This window comes from Ctenocephalides felis, unplaced genomic scaffold (genome assembly GCF_003426905.1).
Source record: "Ctenocephalides felis isolate EL2017-DRISC unplaced genomic scaffold, ASM342690v1 CF-g0.4_SCAFFOLD_00845, whole genome shotgun sequence".
In the NCBI taxonomy this organism is placed as follows: domain Eukaryota; kingdom Metazoa; phylum Arthropoda; class Insecta; order Siphonaptera; family Pulicidae; genus Ctenocephalides; species Ctenocephalides felis.
In genome coordinates this window covers 25,706,576-25,726,067 of record NW_020536999.1, presented here as the reverse complement: position 1 = coordinate 25,726,067, position 19,492 = coordinate 25,706,576, and the positions used below count along the sequence as shown (strand labels likewise).

Here is a 19,492-nt window from a genome sequence, read left to right as displayed (position 1 = left end):
GCATATAATATAATTACATTCACATAAACAAATATATATCTTGCTTCAACATGTAAATAAAAAAAATTAGATGCAAATTTTCTTTTTGGAAAAAAAAAAGGTTGGGTGATCGCTTCTCATAAAAAAAATTAGGTTAAATTTTGAAGCATAAATGACAGGTTATGTTAGGATGCAAAACAGCAAGAATCTTTTCATTTAAAATACAGATTTATTTAACTATTTTTAGAAAATGCTATATTATTTATCTTTACAATGCCACCTTTAAATAAAACGGTTTTCGTTTTGGACCATACTCCTTATTTTGGTATAGCTAGTGAAAATACATTTGATTTTGAATTTTTGAAAGCAAGACAACCATCAAATTCTTCTTATAATTTGCATTTACCACCAATTTCAAAATCTTTATGGACTTCTAGTGTAGAATCATGTATAGAATATTGTAGAATAGTTTGGGATTTGTTTCCTGAAGGAAAGCTGGTCAGTAATCCAAGTGAACTTTTGTACAACCAGCGGATTGTATTCACTAAATTATGAATTTTTTGCTTTGTAGATAAGATTTGTTGTTAGCGATAACGTGGCTCATATACTTAACACATGGAGCCCTCAACAACAAAATATAGGATTTGTAAGTACGACCAATTCCTTAACAATAGTATTAAATTTATTCTATTTTATGCTAAGGATAGAAATGTGATAACTAGCTTATAATTTAGATTATAAATGCTATGGCAGTTATCGGTGTGCCTCCAAGAGGTACACCTACTATGGAATGTTCAGTAGTCCACGGTTTAAGAGCTGCAATAGAAGCAATGGCTGAACCTTCAATAGAGCAAAAAATGAGACTAGACCAAGGTTTTTCAGTTAGTAATAGGTAAAAGTTATTACAATACATATCTATATTTGTCATTGTTAGGAATAGATATAATATTATGTTGATTTTAGGTGCCGCTTAATTTGTCTCACATCAGCCAGAGATGATGCGAGTATGAAGAGCTTAGAAGATATTTTTCAAAGTGTGTTAAAATCTCAAAATAAAATAGCTATGGGCAATGAACAGTACGTCAACCAAAGCTTATCAATATTATAAATATGTAGGCTATATATTTTAATTCGTGTTTATGTATGTTTTTAGAATGTTAACTATTCAGCATTGTCATTTAGTTATAATAAATGTCTATCCATGCAAAATGACCTCACAAGTATCAAACAGAACTTTAAGAGAGGTGTGTAATAGTAAAATTTGTAGTAATAATAATTTGTATTATATGATTATATAAAATTTGGTTTTAGATATCATCGCAATTTTCTAGTGAAGTCCACAGCGTACCAGCTTCACACATATCAAACAAATTATCACATTTAATTTTAAGTCATTATGATTTAGCTAGTACGACAGTCACTGGAATACCTATGAAGGTAACACCACAAAAATAATGTTTTTAACTCATATTTAGTAAAAAATACATGATTCCTTTTAGGAAGAGTTAAACGCAAGCACAAGTGCAAATTATGATGTTGAAATTTATCATAGTAGTGCGGCTCATAATACATTAAGTGCAGCTGATGTTGCTTTATTAAGGGGACCAAAGGAAGGTGCAGAGTATTTAACTGTAAGTATCAAGCATGTATCTTATTAATTATAGCATTTTGTTCATTCTTTTTTCTTGAAGACTACACTTAAATGGAGTACTCCCAGGGGTGCTGCAGGCGGTGCCGGTTCTTCTGAATTGCAACCTTGTTCTGCGCAGTACAGAATAACACCTGTTGATGTAAATGCTAGACCGAGTTCATGTCTGGTTAATTTTTTACTTAATGGCAGGGCAGTTACTTTAGAAATGCCAAGGTTATTATAATTACACACACAAGCACATAATATATATATATATATATATATATATATATATATATATACATTTACATAAAGTATAATATTTAAATAATATGTATTTAATATTTTACAAATAGAAAATCAGGTGGTCGATTATGGACACATTTATTAGCAGCTCATGGAGGTGAAATTTTTATACACTCTTTGAGTACTGGTAGAAGTATTTTAGAAGATCCACCATCAATATCAGAAGGTGGTGGTGGAAGAGTTACAGATTATCGGTAATTAACCTATTTTTTTTATGTATATGTATAATATATATGATTGTAAAAAAATATTTTTTACAGAATTAATGATTTTGCAATGCTCATGCAGCAAAATAAATTAGTACCATTACAAGCAGATCCTGAACAGGCCCTTAATCCACTAAATAGAGTTTTGGCAAAACTCAATAGGCAAACAACATCTTGGCCTTTGACTTTAAGTTCAACTTTAGTATATAACCTTCGACAAGTAAGATAACAATATACACATTTAAATTTTGTTATATTTATATAAGTATATTTTATAGTATGTAGATCCTTTACCACAACTTATATCAAAAGAAATCTTAACTGAAGATGAGGTGTTGCAATGCAAAAAAGTGATTTATAATTTAGTTGGACTTGAAGCTAAACATGATGTTTTACCATTAACTAATACCAGTTTGAGGTAATATAAATTAATATATTTATTGAAAGAAATAGTGTGCATAAAAAAATTAATATTTTGATAGAGTTAAAGGCCAAAAGCGTGAAGAACAGTGGAGGTGTTTATGGAATGAATTGGAAAGTTTAATTAGATCAGGAGGTCCATCATCTGGTCATTCAGCAGTGCTACATTGCCTACTGGACTGCAAACAAAGCAGCTCAGGAACAGATGAGAAGGTATATATGTTTGTATATATATATATATATATATATATATAAATATATTAAATTTTGAAGGTGGAACTTGACAGAGCTTTGCGTGAATTGGATGATATGGCCACTAGACCACCTAGACGACCTAGTGTTATAAGAGCAACTGCAGATTCACCAATGTCACCACCCCCTGCTCGCAAGCTAAGACAAGAGAACAAGTTAGTAGAACACACATTCACCATTATTATATATTTGCAATATATTTATATACATTACATTATATTTACAGGAATTTGCTAGATATCTTAGCAAGTATGGAAGTCCAGCCTCAAAGATTAGATTTTAGTGGTAGGATTCTTGCTGCTGGTGGGCCTGCCAGATTGTATCCAAATTTGAAGGATGATAAGTCACAACGTGGAGACATTTCTATTGAATAAAATTAATCTTTGTATATATCAATGCAATGTAAATAAAACTGATTTTTGTATAAGTGTTTTTAGATTGTATTGAATATTTATAAGGATTATTTTACACACTTTTGAATCATTGGATTTTGAATTATTTAGACTTCAAGAATAACTGTATTTTACTTTGATAGTGGAAATATTCTGATTCAAAACAATATACTTGTTCATTAATCATAAACGAAACATTGAAATTTTATTTAAATATATTAAATTTTCACATAGGTAATTTTATCCACATTTTTCGACATAAATCTTTTACGTGTTAATACCATTATTATATTGTCCAGGGTTAATACGTTAAATACAAATTGGTGATTTGAATTTCCCGCCATTTCTTTGACCCTCCTGTCATGTTATAAATGTACCAACATCATAACTCGATGCATCAGCTTACTTTTTCGAACATTAAAAATTAAACAAAATTCAAAACTGTGTTTTAAATATAAACAACCATCATGAACATCTGAAAATCATTTATCGTTCTCAAACAAGAGAATAATTTTGATTGTCTTTAAATATTTTCGATTTTGTGAAGTGCTACATCTTACGATTGAACTAAATCACTCATTCGCCATTTGCAATTTAATAATTCTTCGTGACTCTTCGGGAGTGTGACTGAAAATAGTATAAATTTTTAATATTTATTGCAAGGGGGCACGTAAAATAAGTAGTTAATATAAACGGATTAAATAGCAAGGAAAGAAGATTGATTTATAACATAAATTAGTTCTAAGGTAAGAAGACACAAAGCAATAATAGCAAAACAAGTCGAGTGACTACGCACTAGCTGTGGTTTTATCGACATGCATTATTTTTAATTTTGTAGCTTATTCAGTACAGAAAACGATTTGGGTATATTTAAATATTTGATTCTGTACATTGTTAACATGTAACATTAGATTTAACCCAGGGTTATTCTTCGTATGAAACCAAACTTTATATGTAATATTTCTTCAGGCTACTACAATGAAATGCAGTATCTGAATTGCAAAGTTCCTGAATTATCCTGAGCTGGTGATATCTGTTATTTCAAATCTCAAATTTGTGTTACATTTTTCAGCTAGGTATATTAAGTAATGTTTGATAATTGGTGACATTGTTATGTTCTGATTGAACGCTTAGCATTCAGTTGTATCAGAAAAGGATTGTTAGTTAATGATGACTAATGTACCATTGTGTTCTTCATTTATACCTAAACTGATAAACATGTGTACCATGCTAAAAGTTGGGATGTCTTATTGTGCTATGTGTTGATTATTCAGCTGCAACTATTGATTAAATTAAAGGAAAATCGTTAATAACTTTATAACGTAAGATACACGGCCATAAAAAAATATACAAACTTTCTTCTTATTGATATGATTCCCAGTACATTTCAAGTTCAATGTGCATCTTTGTGTAATTATTTTACTAATTCAGTATGAGGTTCACCCATTGATTAATTCTATCAGTAATTCTGTAATATAAAAATATTCAAGTAATAATTAAAAAAATATTACAAGTATCCTGGCCCGTAGATTATTCATGAAAATCCATATTAGGAAACTTGTCGTTAAAATTACATTCAAATTTTTTTTTGATATATTTCAATTATTTTCTATATTATTTACTGTTTCTATTCAATATTAAGAACTGATGCAAAGATTGCCCATTATCATTAAAAGGACTCCGCTTATGTTTATCATGTAATGGAATTTACATTTAATGAATTATTATAAATGTTCGATCCATATCAAAAACTCTTACTTCCTGTTTCATTAAATTTTATATAGAAAACTTGATTCTTTAAACACAAATTCTTTGAATTTTTGTATGATATAAATTAAGTCGTATTATAAATGTAAACAAAACCCAATTATACTTTTGCCATTTTTCAATGATATATATATATATATATATATATATATATATATATATATTCAAAAATATATATTCAATGAATATATATTACCTAATGCCTGTCCATTAACATTATTTAAATTCTTCAAGAATATTAAATCATTTAAATATTCGATTATTAGAAGTATCATGGAAGTCTTTGATAACTTCAAATTATTTCCATTATCTAAACACATAAATTCTTCTTAATTCTAAATGATACATCTTTAAAAAAAATATCCCAATATCTTTTCTTTTTTTTTGGAATATGAACATTCAGTTTATTGCTTATATAAATAAGATTTCTATATTTGATGATATTATGGCAATGATATAATAGGAATTGGCTGTGTGGTCCAGAATATTGATTAGTATAGGTATACTTACTAATGCACCAAACTAGTACTATTAAATGTTTTTTTAGATCATAAAACAAAACAAAATCTAAACTCTGCAAATATCAATAACTATTCAGAAAATTTTAAAACCTTGATGACTAGTGCTACTTATGGTAAATAATTTCATAATTATAAATCATAATAAGGCAATCCTCTAATATCAGTAGCAGTAATTAAAAAATTGAAATATCGTTTTAAATCATATTTTATTGGCTTGGAAAATTATTTTTATATTGCTTATGATACAAAACTGGTTATTTAAAGAAAAAAAAAACATGATAAATTTAAACAAAAGCTTCCTTTAATTAATAGTTATTGGATGAGTATGTATGATACAGGAATTACAAGATTACATATAAGATCTATTCATTAAATTTGATTTAAAAGTATGTCTTCCAGGAATTATTTGCTTTAAAATCAGTTATATTGAAAGCTGCCTGCTTGAAAGACACAGGATAGTATGATTATATCCTTTAATACTGCTCCTGATAAAGCAACTAGAATAAAAACAAGATAAATCACTAAAAATCCATGTACTAGAGCGAGATGCTCCCAGTAGCTTAAATTATAGCAATAAATCCATAAAATAAATTAAGAAGGCTGAAAAATCATGGAGGTTCAACTAATTATGAAAAATTAGCCAGTTAAATTTATATTAACCCTTACGGCTCGGCGCTGATTCAAAAGCAACTCGGTTCTACATCCTGACGAAAACATACCTGCTGGAAACATGATATTGTTTGTTATGCAGTTTGTTTGATAAAATAATATTTAAATTTATTTTCTTCTAGAGTATGTTAAAGTTCAAAATATTTACAAATGGCATAGCGCAATTCCAGCATCTTAAATAATTAGTTTCATGACAGTTTTTTTATCGTTCTACAGAAAAGTGTGGGGTAATAAAAAAAAGTAGAATATACTTCGAAAACAACTGATAGAAAATCTTGACGAGAAAACACTTAATAGTCCAGTCATTAGAGTAAGTTTACCTCGCTGTTAGTCTGTAAATACTTGTATATTGACACCCTAAAGTTGTCTCAAAAGCCCTACATGTGGTATTGACACCCTACCGTATTTGAGACAACTTTAGGGTGTCAATGTACAAGTATTTACAGACTTACAGCTGGGTATCTCGAATTCCGAGATTCTTACCTAATTTAAGCTTAAATGACTGGACTGTAATATCACTGCATAAACTTATTCTTAAGAATAAGCAACTTTCAACTCGCGGACCGCATTTTATTTTTAAAATTTTATGGTGGGCCGCACTTGCTATTAATTTAAAAATCTTGTTATATACTAATAAACATTATGATATAACGATAGCCGCGTGAAAAGGGTTAACATTTGCTTCAAATTGAATAAAATTAATATCAACACAGATTTACATTAGACTAAAAATATAAAGTAATCATTGTTTTTTTCCTGTAAAATTAAAACTCTTGGCTCTTAACCACATTATTTAATGGAATCAAATACTTCTGCTTTTGCTTGATGACTTTCTGCAATTGTAGCTGTATGATAATTCTTATGAAGTAATTACATCAAAACATCATGATGTTACTGAAACAGATATTTTAAATACCGATGTAACAAATATATAAATATATATACACACATACATACTCGCTAATCCGACAATTCGATAGTCCGACGCCCCCAGCGATCGAAGCACTGGATAATTTTGTGGAAATTGGCTGGAAATTCTTCACCATTTTCAATATGACCTTTTCACTATAATACATATATTAGTAATCCGAACAATCCACTAATCCGGCATCCTCTGGTTTTTAATAGGTGTCGGATTAGGGAGATTCTACTGCATTATAAAAAAATATAGTTGCTAAAGTTAACCGTGGGTTTGGTCACATAGATTTTTTACCCATTGTTTATTAGCACCTTAATTATTCAGTATCGAATTAAGCTGTAAATTTGAAGAACTTTTGCCCTGTTTACACTGCCACTAAATGTTCATTTTTGCACAATGGAAAATCTTTTTATTTGCAATGTCCTGTACTGTGAGGTTGACATACATTTTAACAATTATAGTTAGATAGCAAAATTAGACATTATTTATTGACTATGGGAGTTATAGGGTCATTATTTTAATATTATCTATATATCTCAAATCTGCCAATTTATGTCTTGAACATGGGGTCATAAAATTTCGAACCTTTCTATTTGGGAACATGAATAAGTACAAATTCTCTGGGGTTCTTAATTGATCTGTTTCGAGTCACCGTTAAATCAACGAATCTTCATTGAAAACACAAATAATTCTTGATTACACCCTGATTTAGTATCTCTATGAATCGATTTCATATATTTTTCCAAGTTGAAATTGATACATGGTGTTATAAAATTTCGATGATCTCAATCAATCAATAATCTATTAATGACTATTAGAGATATTTATTGTAACATATTAAGAATCACAATTTAGGAATTACCATTTACAGAACAAATTGGCTAAATCAAACATTCAGTGCTAACTACTAAATTATCTATTTATACTTCTCTGGTCTTGATAAGTTGAAGCAAATTTAGTACTGATATATTTTATAAGTCATCTTCAGAATTTAAATATCAATCTCGAAAACATAAAAAAAATGTTTTTCTTGAATTCTAAAAATTCTTATGACATTTGTAGAATGTTCTCTAGTTTGATATTTTGATGATGCATGTAAATGAGTTGTATAAAAGTATTATCAGCTTGTTGGCTCTGAAGATTTATGCATTTTGGACAATGTTCAGCAGTATATGTTCATTTCTCTTTTATTTACTATAAGAAAGTATTACATTTCACAGGTCTTCTAGCAGAGGTTTTGCATTTACTAGATTTTAAAATATTGAAAATTTGGTCACAAACTTGATGAATCACTAATTGTCATATCTTCGATTTGAATAATGACTTCATAAAATGTTAGAAAGACATGAAAGTCCTGTTTGAGCTAGAGACTTTTTTGTGAAATGAAGCCTGCAGAATATTTTTTTTTTTTTGAGATGTTATAAATAATATAGTTGTAAAAACAACTATATTAGAGGGGTTCATTAATCACGTGATCTATTTTTAAAGGTTTTTGGACCCCCCCCCCTTTGATGATTCGTGGTGATATTCAAAATTACCTCTCCCCTCTTCCACCAAACATAATGTGTATTTTTAGTTACGAGAAAAATCTGTAGAATTTTTGTCATTTTTTTGAAAATGCTTGATTTTTTTTTAAAAAAAATAGGTAAAAAATAAATACAGTCATATCTTCAACTAGACCCCTCTATCCCCCACGTGATATTTCGAGATTTTTTGTCAACACCCCCCCTCCTCACATGACTAATGGTTGCCGCCTTATTGCAGTCTTAAAATAAATTAGTCAGTTATTAATTTAATTCAGAGTTTCTAGCTCGTACAGGATCGCACTTATCATTTTTGGAGGTTTATTTTCGAAAAATAAACTAGTATAAATCTAGTATATGAGTAAATTTTATTTTCATTTGCAAATTTATTTATGTAGCTACAAAATCATAGAGATCAAGTTCATACATCGCACATAAGACACGAAAAGGTTTATGAAAATTAATTAGAAAACAGAGTATATGAATAAATTTGATTTTTATTTATGAATTTATATCATTTTCTACAAAAAAATCAAAATGTTCTCTATTTAAATAAAATCACAATTACCGATTATTAAAATTGTAAGCTTTCGATTTTCTATTAAAATAAACCAATTATATTTTTGTTGCTCTGTCCTACTAATTTGTTCTTTTAGCTCCAAAATGATAAAAAAATCAAATGTTTAATTCGTACAGGGCCATGGTTAGAAATGATTTATTAAAATTTAATCTTTACACTTAAGCGGGTATTCTGGCTCAGAATTTTTTAAAAATCGATTTTTCAGAGATTCAAGAATATGTGTACAAGAGTATTTTTCATAATTCAAATTACTTTTAGAGATATAGCTGTTTGACCAGGACAATCTTTCTTAGTTTCGACCTCTGTGAAATTTTAAACGATCTTTACGTTACTATACGATAACGATACCCACAATTTCTCACCCTCCACTGGACCGATTTACTTGAAATTTTTACAGAGTATCCTTCATAAACTTTTTCAGTATGAACTACACTCACCGTAAAAATTCCGATTTTAAAAAAAATCGATAATTTAAAAAAGTAATAAATTTTGTAAAAAAAAAAATTAACTTGTCTTGGGTATTTGGAGGGTGGTTAAACTATGGGTATGGTCAGGTGCCAATTTTTTTAAACGCTCCTCTATCATATTCTAGAATTAAAACTTTATGAACGTTATTATAGTGAAAATATTATTTCTTTTTTTACGGCCTTTCAAGAATCTCATAAAATTCATGCCATTAGACCAGAATCCCTCTTAAATATTTGTTTTAAACCGAAATAGATATGTAAAACATAATTTCCTATACAAATTTAATTAAAAACTAATTAAAAGTGCTGTGACACAATTCATTTTGTATTTTTTTCATAATGCTTTAATTTTATATTTTATCTTTAAACATAATTTTTTATGACTTGGTGAGTATAATTACTTTTTTATTCTAATTCCATTTATATTGAAATGATACAGAATATATTAAGCGAATCTTCTCAACCCCAGAATATCCTCTCATTCCTTTGTCCATAATTTCTCTCAGGTTCAAGAACAAATCGTTTATTTTCTGTTTATAGGCAAACCCCAATCCTTCTTCGATCGATCTTATAGTTAAATGACGATTTAAAACTGATTATCGTCCTTGTTATAAAAGATTTTAACCGAAAACACAAAATCAATCAAAATGAGCGTCATTATAAGGCTGCAGAACCTGCCGTGGAGCGCGAACGCTATGGACATCCGTACTTATTTCCGGGGGCTGTCGATTCCGGAAGGAGGCGTTCACATCGTCGGAGGAGAGATGGGCGATGCCTTCATCGCCTTCAGGTACTTGAAATATTGAAAATACGTGAGGTCTGAGGTGCATTTCTTTAGAGTAAATCTGCTATTTAGTCATAAGCTTGAAAACCATTCGATTGGCATGAATGATGTACGCAGTACCTATATTTATTACAATTTAAATAATTTAAATAATATTGTAAAATATTAAATAGACCTAGATTAACTTTGTCTATTTACTTTATAAACTATAAAATCGTATTTAAACATGCGCAATTGATCTACAATCTACACCGATCCACGAAGCCTTAAACGAATTTATGCAATTATCTATTATATATTTTGTATTCGATTGATCTGAACGATGTATTTAGCATACTTGTACTATATACAATAATCTATAGCAACTCCGTATTCTTTAAATGCTTATTTTAAAATTTATGTGAGCGCGCTTAAAGTGCATGTATTTACTATATCTCTTATAATTTTTAAACCATTCGGTTGATATTGATGTTATATTTGGTAAGTTTGTACTGTGAGTAAAATAATCTACAATAATGGCTGAAATTATAGAGTCCTACAACAATCAGTTGACTTCAAAATGCTTCAGAACATAAAAGGATGATATACGTGTACTCTGACGTAGTGCATTTTTGTATTAAATGCGTTGTAGCTTTTAAACAATTTGATTGATATGAATAATGCGTTTGAGAAATTTGTACGAAAATAAATAATCTACAAATCATGAAACCTTGCATCAACTCGTTATACTCATAGGAGCTTGAACATGAAAGTGGTTGAAAGGAGTTCGGACTAGCAGTTTTGTTCCAAGTTGCTATTCTTGAAATACAAAATGCACGAGGCAAGGTACGTTTACCTTTTATTTCTACAATAACTTTTGAAACATCATATTATTGTAAATGATATACTCGGGTAATTTTTTGCAATTAAATAATCTACAATCTTGTCTAATACATTAGTTTCCCAACTTGTTAACTTCCCGTAGGGTAAGTTATAGTAATCGCAAAAAAATCGAAAATGTATTTTTTTTATATATCTTTACGTTTCAGAGGTTTCTTAGAAATAATGGATGCATGTGTGTGTGTGCGTGTGTGTGTATGTATGTGCGGATACAAATTTTCATCGACGATTTCGGAAACACGGATTAAGCGATTTGAATAATTTAAAAAATATTCGACGTATAGATAAAGAGACGTGCTGATTAGTTTTTGGCGAAGGCAGGTCTAGCCGTTCTGAAGATATGGGGCAAAAAGTGCCAAAAACTGTAACTCGGTTTTTAAGAGAACGGAGCGTCCGATTTGAATAATTCAAAAAACATTTTACTTGTATTAACGAGATGAAGAACTGATTAGATTTCTGAAAAAAATCATGAAGCGGTTTGAAATCATGAAAAAGTTAATTTTTATCAAAAATTTATAGTTTCACAAAAATCTATTTTTTCAGAGTAAATTTTTTTCAAAAATATTAATCTTTAAAAAAAAAAAATTTGGTACATGAAGTTCCAGTAATTTGCCTTAAGGCACGATGCCATGCGCCCCACTAGTTTATCTCTTCGACCCCTTGCTTTGTTTCTCGCATTCATTTGTTGCCCTAGACCCCTGGCGGTCCATATGGAACTTTAGAAATACTGCACTTTATAAGTATCTAGTGGCTTTTAAAATCTGGTACACAAAATTCATCAAAAGCACATTTATCAATTTTAAAAGTATACTACTTACTGTAAATAGTACATTTGGATGAAATGATTAGTTCATAAACGATGTTGCCTAACTATAGAGTAACTTGTTTTTTAGCAACACTTATATTCATAACTTAAAAATATTACACTGGACAAAAATGTTCAAACGAGGAGAAAAAGCTAAGAGAAAAACTAATTACTTATTTAATTTCCATCCATTTAAAATCTATTTCTTTTTTTTTGTTTTTACTGTCGCATCGGACATCGACTTTACAACATTTACTCTTTACAATAAGAAATTCTCTAAAAATGTATAAATTGTTTCTATTTAAAGTGACAAGAACTGTTTTAGTAGTGCAATTTTGAACAATTATTATTAAGAATTTATCAGGAATATTACAATTTCATTCCACTGAAGATGACACAAAACAATGTGTCGAAATGTATAGAAACAATCAAAATGTTATAAGTTTTTAATTGATGTATTGCCCTGAAGATTGAATCAAAGATCTATTTATATATCTAATTATTATTACTGTATATGCATTTATTGAAAACAGACATGAAAATATTATATATAGAAACAACTACTAAATAGAAATAGATGCAGTTATTAAGTTCAATAATATTTAATTAGTTACAATTATACATTTATTATAATTTATATTACTAATATCTTTTTTAGTCCAATGGCCAGTTTCAAGTTTGTATTTAGATAATTCTCGTTTTTTCATTACAAAGACCTATTAATTTTGAGCAAAAGACACTTGGATGTGGTAATCCGTTCAAGTGTTCACGGACACCATAGTTTAGATAGAAGTCTAAGTCAATAATTAATGGGGGCTTAAAGCGCAGGGTAGGATCGGAATTTGAACTTATAATATATACATACATTTATATATATATATATATATATATATATATTAATATATATATTAATATATATATATATATATATATATATATATATAATATATATATATATATATATATATATATATATATATATATATATATATATATATATACATAAACTTTATTTTTTTTAATTAAAATCTCGAAAGAAATAAAAAAATGCACTTCTTGAAAGATCCATGACATTATAATCTCTTTGACCGTTGAAATTCAACTTTGAAATTCGTAATATTTCGCATTTTTTTATTTATGCCATTTTCATATTGTTCATATTAAGGCATGAACATGAAAATGTTAATCAAAATGCTAATCTACCACCGACTGGCATTTTTATAGAGCTGTGGCATGCCATTTTTTTTTTCTAGCGGAAATCTAGAAGATTATAGCCTTTCATTAGATATAATATTAAACATAACACTGGTACTTCATCTATTTAATTATTATTTAAAATATCCAATTGGATTATTTTAATTTAATTTTTCATTATTTAAAATATCCAAATTGCTTCGTAAACATACAATGGATATCGTAAGGGCCGAATTGTATGTACTCATATTTTTTCCCGTCGTGTGTCTGATTGTTGGTTTAAAGTTAAATTTTAACATATTTTAAAAATATTATCCAAATGTTAGTAAAAGATGCAAATAAATTATATATTTCTTGAATGATATTGAAAAAAACTATAATATAAATTAAGGGGTGCGCCCGCATTTTTGGCATGGTTTGCAAGACCGGCTCCGTGTAGAGAACGAACCATTTGTACTCTTACTATTTAAGATTTTTCTAAATATTATACTTTGCATGAGCCTGTAAACGGTAATAGGTTGTTTAGCTCCTAGTCTTTTCGAGCTCTGCGGGAAGTATTGTTTGTAATACGATCTTCAAATATGCACATTGTATTTTTCAAAGTTTCTGTTATAATTATTATTTTATTATAATTCAAGCGCTTTAAATATTTGATAATCGAATCTTGTATCTGATTTTGAGTCCAGCCCTGTTACCTTATACATCTAACTATTGGAAGTTCTGTTATCGCGCGAACGATGTGAAATATATTCTCCATTCGGTCCATAAAACCTATAGCAAGTAACTAATATTAAAGATGCAGGTTCTCTTCACAATTTCGGTATTTGTGCCTATTGTAGATTTTGCGGCTTTTCCATAACCTTATATAATGAATTAAATTAAAAAATCATTAATAAAATATAATATACAATATCTATATTTAAATAATCTATATTAAATATAATAACAACATATTTTTAAAATATGTATATGTATTAATATGCCAAATACTCGTATGTTTCATTTTGTCTTTCCAAATTTCAAAAAGAATGGTACTGTTTCATCAGTCAATCATTGAGAATCAGAAGTTAAAACTTTCGTCAGACATCGTCAATGCGAATCAACTGGTTTTCAATGGATTCCTGTGGGTTGAGCATCGAAATTCAAAATGATCTCGTGTAATTAATTTATTCAATATATCTTAAGTTACTTTTTTAATCTCTAGTACCGATGAAGATGCTCGACAAGCGATGATGTCCGATGGAGGCAAAATCAAAGACGTACAAGTTAAACTGTTTCTGTCCTCTCGCGCCGAAATGCAGAAAATTATCGAGGCAGCTCGCCAACAGGCTATGGCATTCATGGGCATCCCCACACAACCACCCATAATAACTAATATCCTCCCTCAAACCATGCCTCAACCAGAAATTAGCACAAAGCCAATCGAAGTCGATGGTAAAGATGATTGTAATACACGGAATGATGATTCCAAGGAAAATGGTAGAGACACCAGGGCCATTTCCAGGGATGATTCTAGCAAGAGAAGTGGACGAGATCGCGACAGGAGCACCAGATCGCGTTCCAGAGACCGCAGGAGGGAAAGGTCACGATCTAGAGAGCGCAGAGAACGTAGACGCCGCGAAAGGAGCAGAAGCCGTGACAGGAGAAGTTCTAGAAGAAGCGGCAGGCGTGACAGATCGCGTGATCGATCCAGGACGCGTGAACGTGACTCCAGACGGTCCAGCAGACGCGATGACAGTGACAAATCTAAGTCCAACTCAGGTTCACCAGTTAACAAGAAATCAGGTAACCCAATACAAGTTTGGGACAATAGCTCCAATGGTAATGATACCAAACATATCAATTTTAACGGAACCATCAATCAGCAACAACCTACTCCAACAACAACATTTAACTCATGGTCATTACCACCACCAATAAACATCAGTGCTGACCAGTTGTCGAGGTTGCAGAATTTGGAGGGTCGAAGAAATCCTGCAGCATTCCAGGTAATAAAAAGACAATTTATTATGAAATTTTATCAAATATTAAAGCTGGCACTTTAAAATTTGTCTAATTTCAGAACACAACCTCTAATTCGAGTTTTTTCAATCAGGACAAACCACTGATGCTCAACAGCACACAAGGCACATGCATCCATATGATCAACTTGGATCAAACAACTAGTTATGGTGAAATACGAGCCATATTCTCAAAGCTTCAAATTGCTCAGAATGGTATAAAAATTGTGAACGATAAAAGAGCCAATAAAAGGACAGCTTATGTTCGTTTTACTCGCTTGGATCACAAAATTCAGGCTTTGGCTTGCAACGGACAGCAGATCCGCGGCAAATTAGTAGAAGTACGAACTATTGATGATCAACAGTTTGAAGAAGCTGTAGATTCCTGCCGTCCTCCTGCTCCAACCAACAGCGCATCCATAGAAATTGACTCAGACACTGATGGTGAACTGCACATTGCAGATGAATCGAATGGTAATAATAAGAAGCCTGATGACGGTTTAAATTTAGGTTTTACTGTTTTGAAATTAGATGGTGTGCCCACATTTGCCAAAGAACATCACATCATGAAGATGTTTTCTGATTATTCTGTTGCAAATATCCACGTTGTAGAAAACGGTGGTTCAATGTGTCCAAAGGAATCAAGGAGACAACACTTGGCTTACGTGGAGTTCCACAGACCAGCAGATGCTGCGTTTGCTTTGAATGACGAAAACAGGCATGTTATTGGGCATAAAACAATAGCAGTCACATCTTGCAGTAAAAGGGAGATGCAGGATGCTAAAAATGGCAGTTGTTTTGGGAATAAATTATTTTCCGGCAACAATTTGGACTCGGATGATATGAAAACTGGTTTTTTGAAAGATCCCAGACAAAAACGCATGGACGATATCAACGCCAAGTTCTTGCTAGGCAACAATTCCTTGATGTTCGATAAAAATAGATTCAATAACCAGATGCCGATGGACTTCAACAGCAGACCACCAGTTTTGATAAATCAGCCTAACATTGAACAGTCGAATGATTTCCAGGACACAGATTGGGTTGTTTTGACGAATCTTCCCATAAAAATTAGTGATAGGGACATCATGGACTTCTTTTCAGACGTTGGTCTGGTGCCTAGCCGTTTGCATCTCTTGCCGGGGAATCAAACCGGAGGAGAATCCCGATCAGTCGATGGTGCACGTTGTTATTGCAGATTTGAAGGTGGACCAGACGATGTAAGTAGATTTGCATAAAAATATGTATATATACTTATATATACTTATATATATATATATATATATATATTATATATATATATATATTTATATATATTTAATTAATATTTCCTGAATTTTTTAATAAATTGATTAGAGTTTCTTTTCTGATATTTATTTAATTGTTCGGAAAAGAAACCCTTAACAATATATACATATTTATTTTTTTATTTATATTTATTTTTTTATTTCGACGAATATACACATATATAAATATATATATATATATATATATATATATATATATATATATATGATTTAGTAGTTAATTTTGATGTTGAAATATGTGAGTGAGTTCTTGAGGGCGATACATCAAACAAAGAAAAGCCAAAGATTTATAAAATAATCTTTATTTCCAAACGTTTCGACATTCAATTTAATGTCATCATCAGTGGATCTAAAAACAGTATGAAAATTAGTATATCTAGGTAATTATAATATATGTGGATTGGTAAAGTAACTATACAATAAGAGAAAAATTAACAAACAGCAACACTTAACAACAAACCAAATATAAAAGATAGGAAAGGTAGTAGAGATTAGAATTAAATAAATAATTAAAAAATATAGGCAAAAATATCTAAGTACACTCATATAAACCTACGCATATATACATATATATACATACACACATACACATACACACATATATATATATATATATATATACATGCATATATACATATACACACACATGCAAACATATAAAACACATATACATATACAGATACAACAATATATACCTATATATGTACACATATACATGTACGACTATACATATAAAAATATACGCATATACATATATGCAACGTGCATGTATATTCACAACGACGTACATGTACATGATGAAACATACATATACTCATACCTATCTATGTAACTATAGCTATACACGTATACACATACATATACACATAAACATGTATATATACATATGTACACACACACATATATACACATATATATACCTGCATACATACATATATATATATATACATATACACACATATATATATATATATATACACAATACTTATATATACATATGTACATAAATAAAATAAAAAACATATAAATAAAATAAATATAAATAAAAATAAAAATAAAAAAATAAAAAACATATACTCGTATATATATATATATATATATATATATATATATATTTGTTTCTTTTCTTTCAGGTTCGTCGCGCTTGCACCAAAGATGGTATGCCTTTAGGCATGTCCCGAATTTCGGTAGCCCCCGTCAAGCAATCAGTGGTCGAATCCGCCACCGGATCCAAAGAAGCACCGCCATCGGTCTTTCTCAAACCGCCACCTATAATAAATCCCACCAGGATCGAAACGAGTCAGCCGCCTCCACAACATTCCCAAGCACCGCCTTTGATGAACCTGAACATCAGCCAGCCTTTTAATGGACCCCAGACTATGCTGGGTCACAATGCTCCTCCGATGATGATGCGTGGTGATGCTCACATGGGAATGCGAAGACCACCTCCCGTGTTCCCAGGACGTGGCGGTCGAGGCGCTGGCAGAGGTCTTGGTTTTCCTGCCAGAGGAGGACGCGGTGGTGGCGGTATCGGTGGTCAATTTAATGGTATGGGTGGTTTTCCACGAAATCAAGGTCCTGACAGCGCCGGTGTCGATGGTTTTGGAGCACCAGGATGTGTTGTGTCAATGGAGAATGTGCCTTTCCGAGCAGGTGTCGAAGAGATTTTGGAATTCTTTAGAGGTTTTGATATACCTCGAGAGAATATTATAAGAAGATTCAATGATCAAGGTAATCCAACGGGTGATGCTAAAGTGGCTTTCAGTAATCCTCAAGATGCCAAACGAGCTGTCGAGACTCGATTGGCAAGGGGTCCTAATTGCAAGATAAGAGACAGGCGGATATATTTGACTATTACATAGACTATGTATTACTTATGTATTTAGAGTTATAAGAAATTTTGTACATAAGCTACTCAGATTGCCGGTAATGGATTTCTTTGCTCAGTGACAAGCAGAAATGCCAAAGGAGTAGAATAAAGATTGTAAATATTAGACTGATTTATGGATTTAATTTTATTTTTAATATTTATCAATATTATTTAGGCGATAAGAGTAATTTTTTTAAGTCAATGTATGATGATGATGAGAAATCATTTCTTATTATTATATATGTATATATTATAAGTGAAAATAGATCATAAAACAAAAACTTAATGTGTATGTTATTACTTGTACTGTATGTGTAATATACAAAGTATTCCAGCAAATTTTTGCAAAATTGAATAATTTGTAGCACTTTAAATTTACTTTAAAAGCTGTCTTTTTTACTAAATCTCGTAACTTTTGAACCATCAAATTAATAAGAAGAAAAATTAAATCTACATTCTTTAATAAAGTAAGTTCCTAAATGAACTTGATATACTTCAAATTTGCAATTGAAAATAGTTAATTATTATAGGGAACGGGCGAGTCCTCATGGTGGCCGAAAAGTGCAACCGACGGCCCAAACAAGATTGCGTTTGACAGGTTTTATTTCGTATTTTGACAGATTTTATTCAATCTTATATGCTTGTTAGAGATGGTTTTTATAATCGCAGTTTTTATTTATTTCTAATAATAGTGCGGCATATCTGTGTCACCAATCATGTGCGTATATTAAGTAAAGAAAGCGCATGAATAAGAAAGTGAATTTTGTTTTAATTTTGAAAATTAACGAAGAAATAAATTGCTTTGTTGAATAGATTCATTGAGGTATGTACTCATAATTAAAATGTAAATGTTATTTGCCACCATATTAAAACAAACATGTGTTGCTTAAAGGTACGATAAAATTTTCAGACAAGGTCTCATTGAAATTATTCTCTTCTTTTATCTATGCAATTATTCCTCCATAAATTGAAATTCTTATTATAATTCTATTAATCTTTATTAAATTAATTAATAATCAATA

At 30.2% G+C, this 19,492-nt stretch overlaps 2 protein-coding genes across 3 annotated transcripts; both read left to right on the top strand.

The window, feature by feature from the left end:
* The first annotated feature begins 222 nt into the window (after positions 1 to 222).
* LOC113381016 (protein asunder) lies at positions 223 to 3,167 on the top strand. The gene is made up of 14 exons (XM_026620018.1): positions 223 to 477; positions 551 to 625; positions 714 to 871; positions 943 to 1,056; positions 1,133 to 1,223; positions 1,291 to 1,416; positions 1,479 to 1,610; positions 1,671 to 1,843; positions 1,966 to 2,109; positions 2,176 to 2,341; positions 2,400 to 2,539; positions 2,604 to 2,754; positions 2,815 to 2,948; positions 3,020 to 3,167. The coding sequence occupies exons 1-14, from the start codon at positions 253 to 255 to the stop codon at positions 3,165 to 3,167; spliced, it is 1,977 nt and encodes a 658-aa protein (XP_026475803.1). The 5' UTR covers positions 223 to 252.
* A 328-nt stretch (positions 3,168 to 3,495) lies between these two features.
* On the top strand, positions 3,496 to 18,645 carry LOC113376776. Of its 2 annotated transcripts, none has more exons than XM_026616839.1 (5): positions 3,496 to 3,931; positions 10,172 to 10,421; positions 14,498 to 15,281; positions 15,389 to 16,513; positions 17,734 to 18,645. In XM_026616839.1, exons 2-5 carry the CDS (start codon positions 10,279 to 10,281, stop codon positions 18,460 to 18,462), a joined length of 2,781 nt encoding a protein of 926 aa, XP_026472624.1. In that variant the 5' UTR covers positions 3,496 to 3,931; positions 10,172 to 10,278; the 3' UTR covers positions 18,463 to 18,645. The 2 variants fall into 2 exon arrangements, with proteins under 2 accessions (XP_026472624.1, XP_026472616.1); XM_026616831.1 differs by having other exon boundaries at positions 15,356 to 16,513.
* The last annotated feature ends 847 nt before the right edge of the window (positions 18,646 to 19,492 follow it).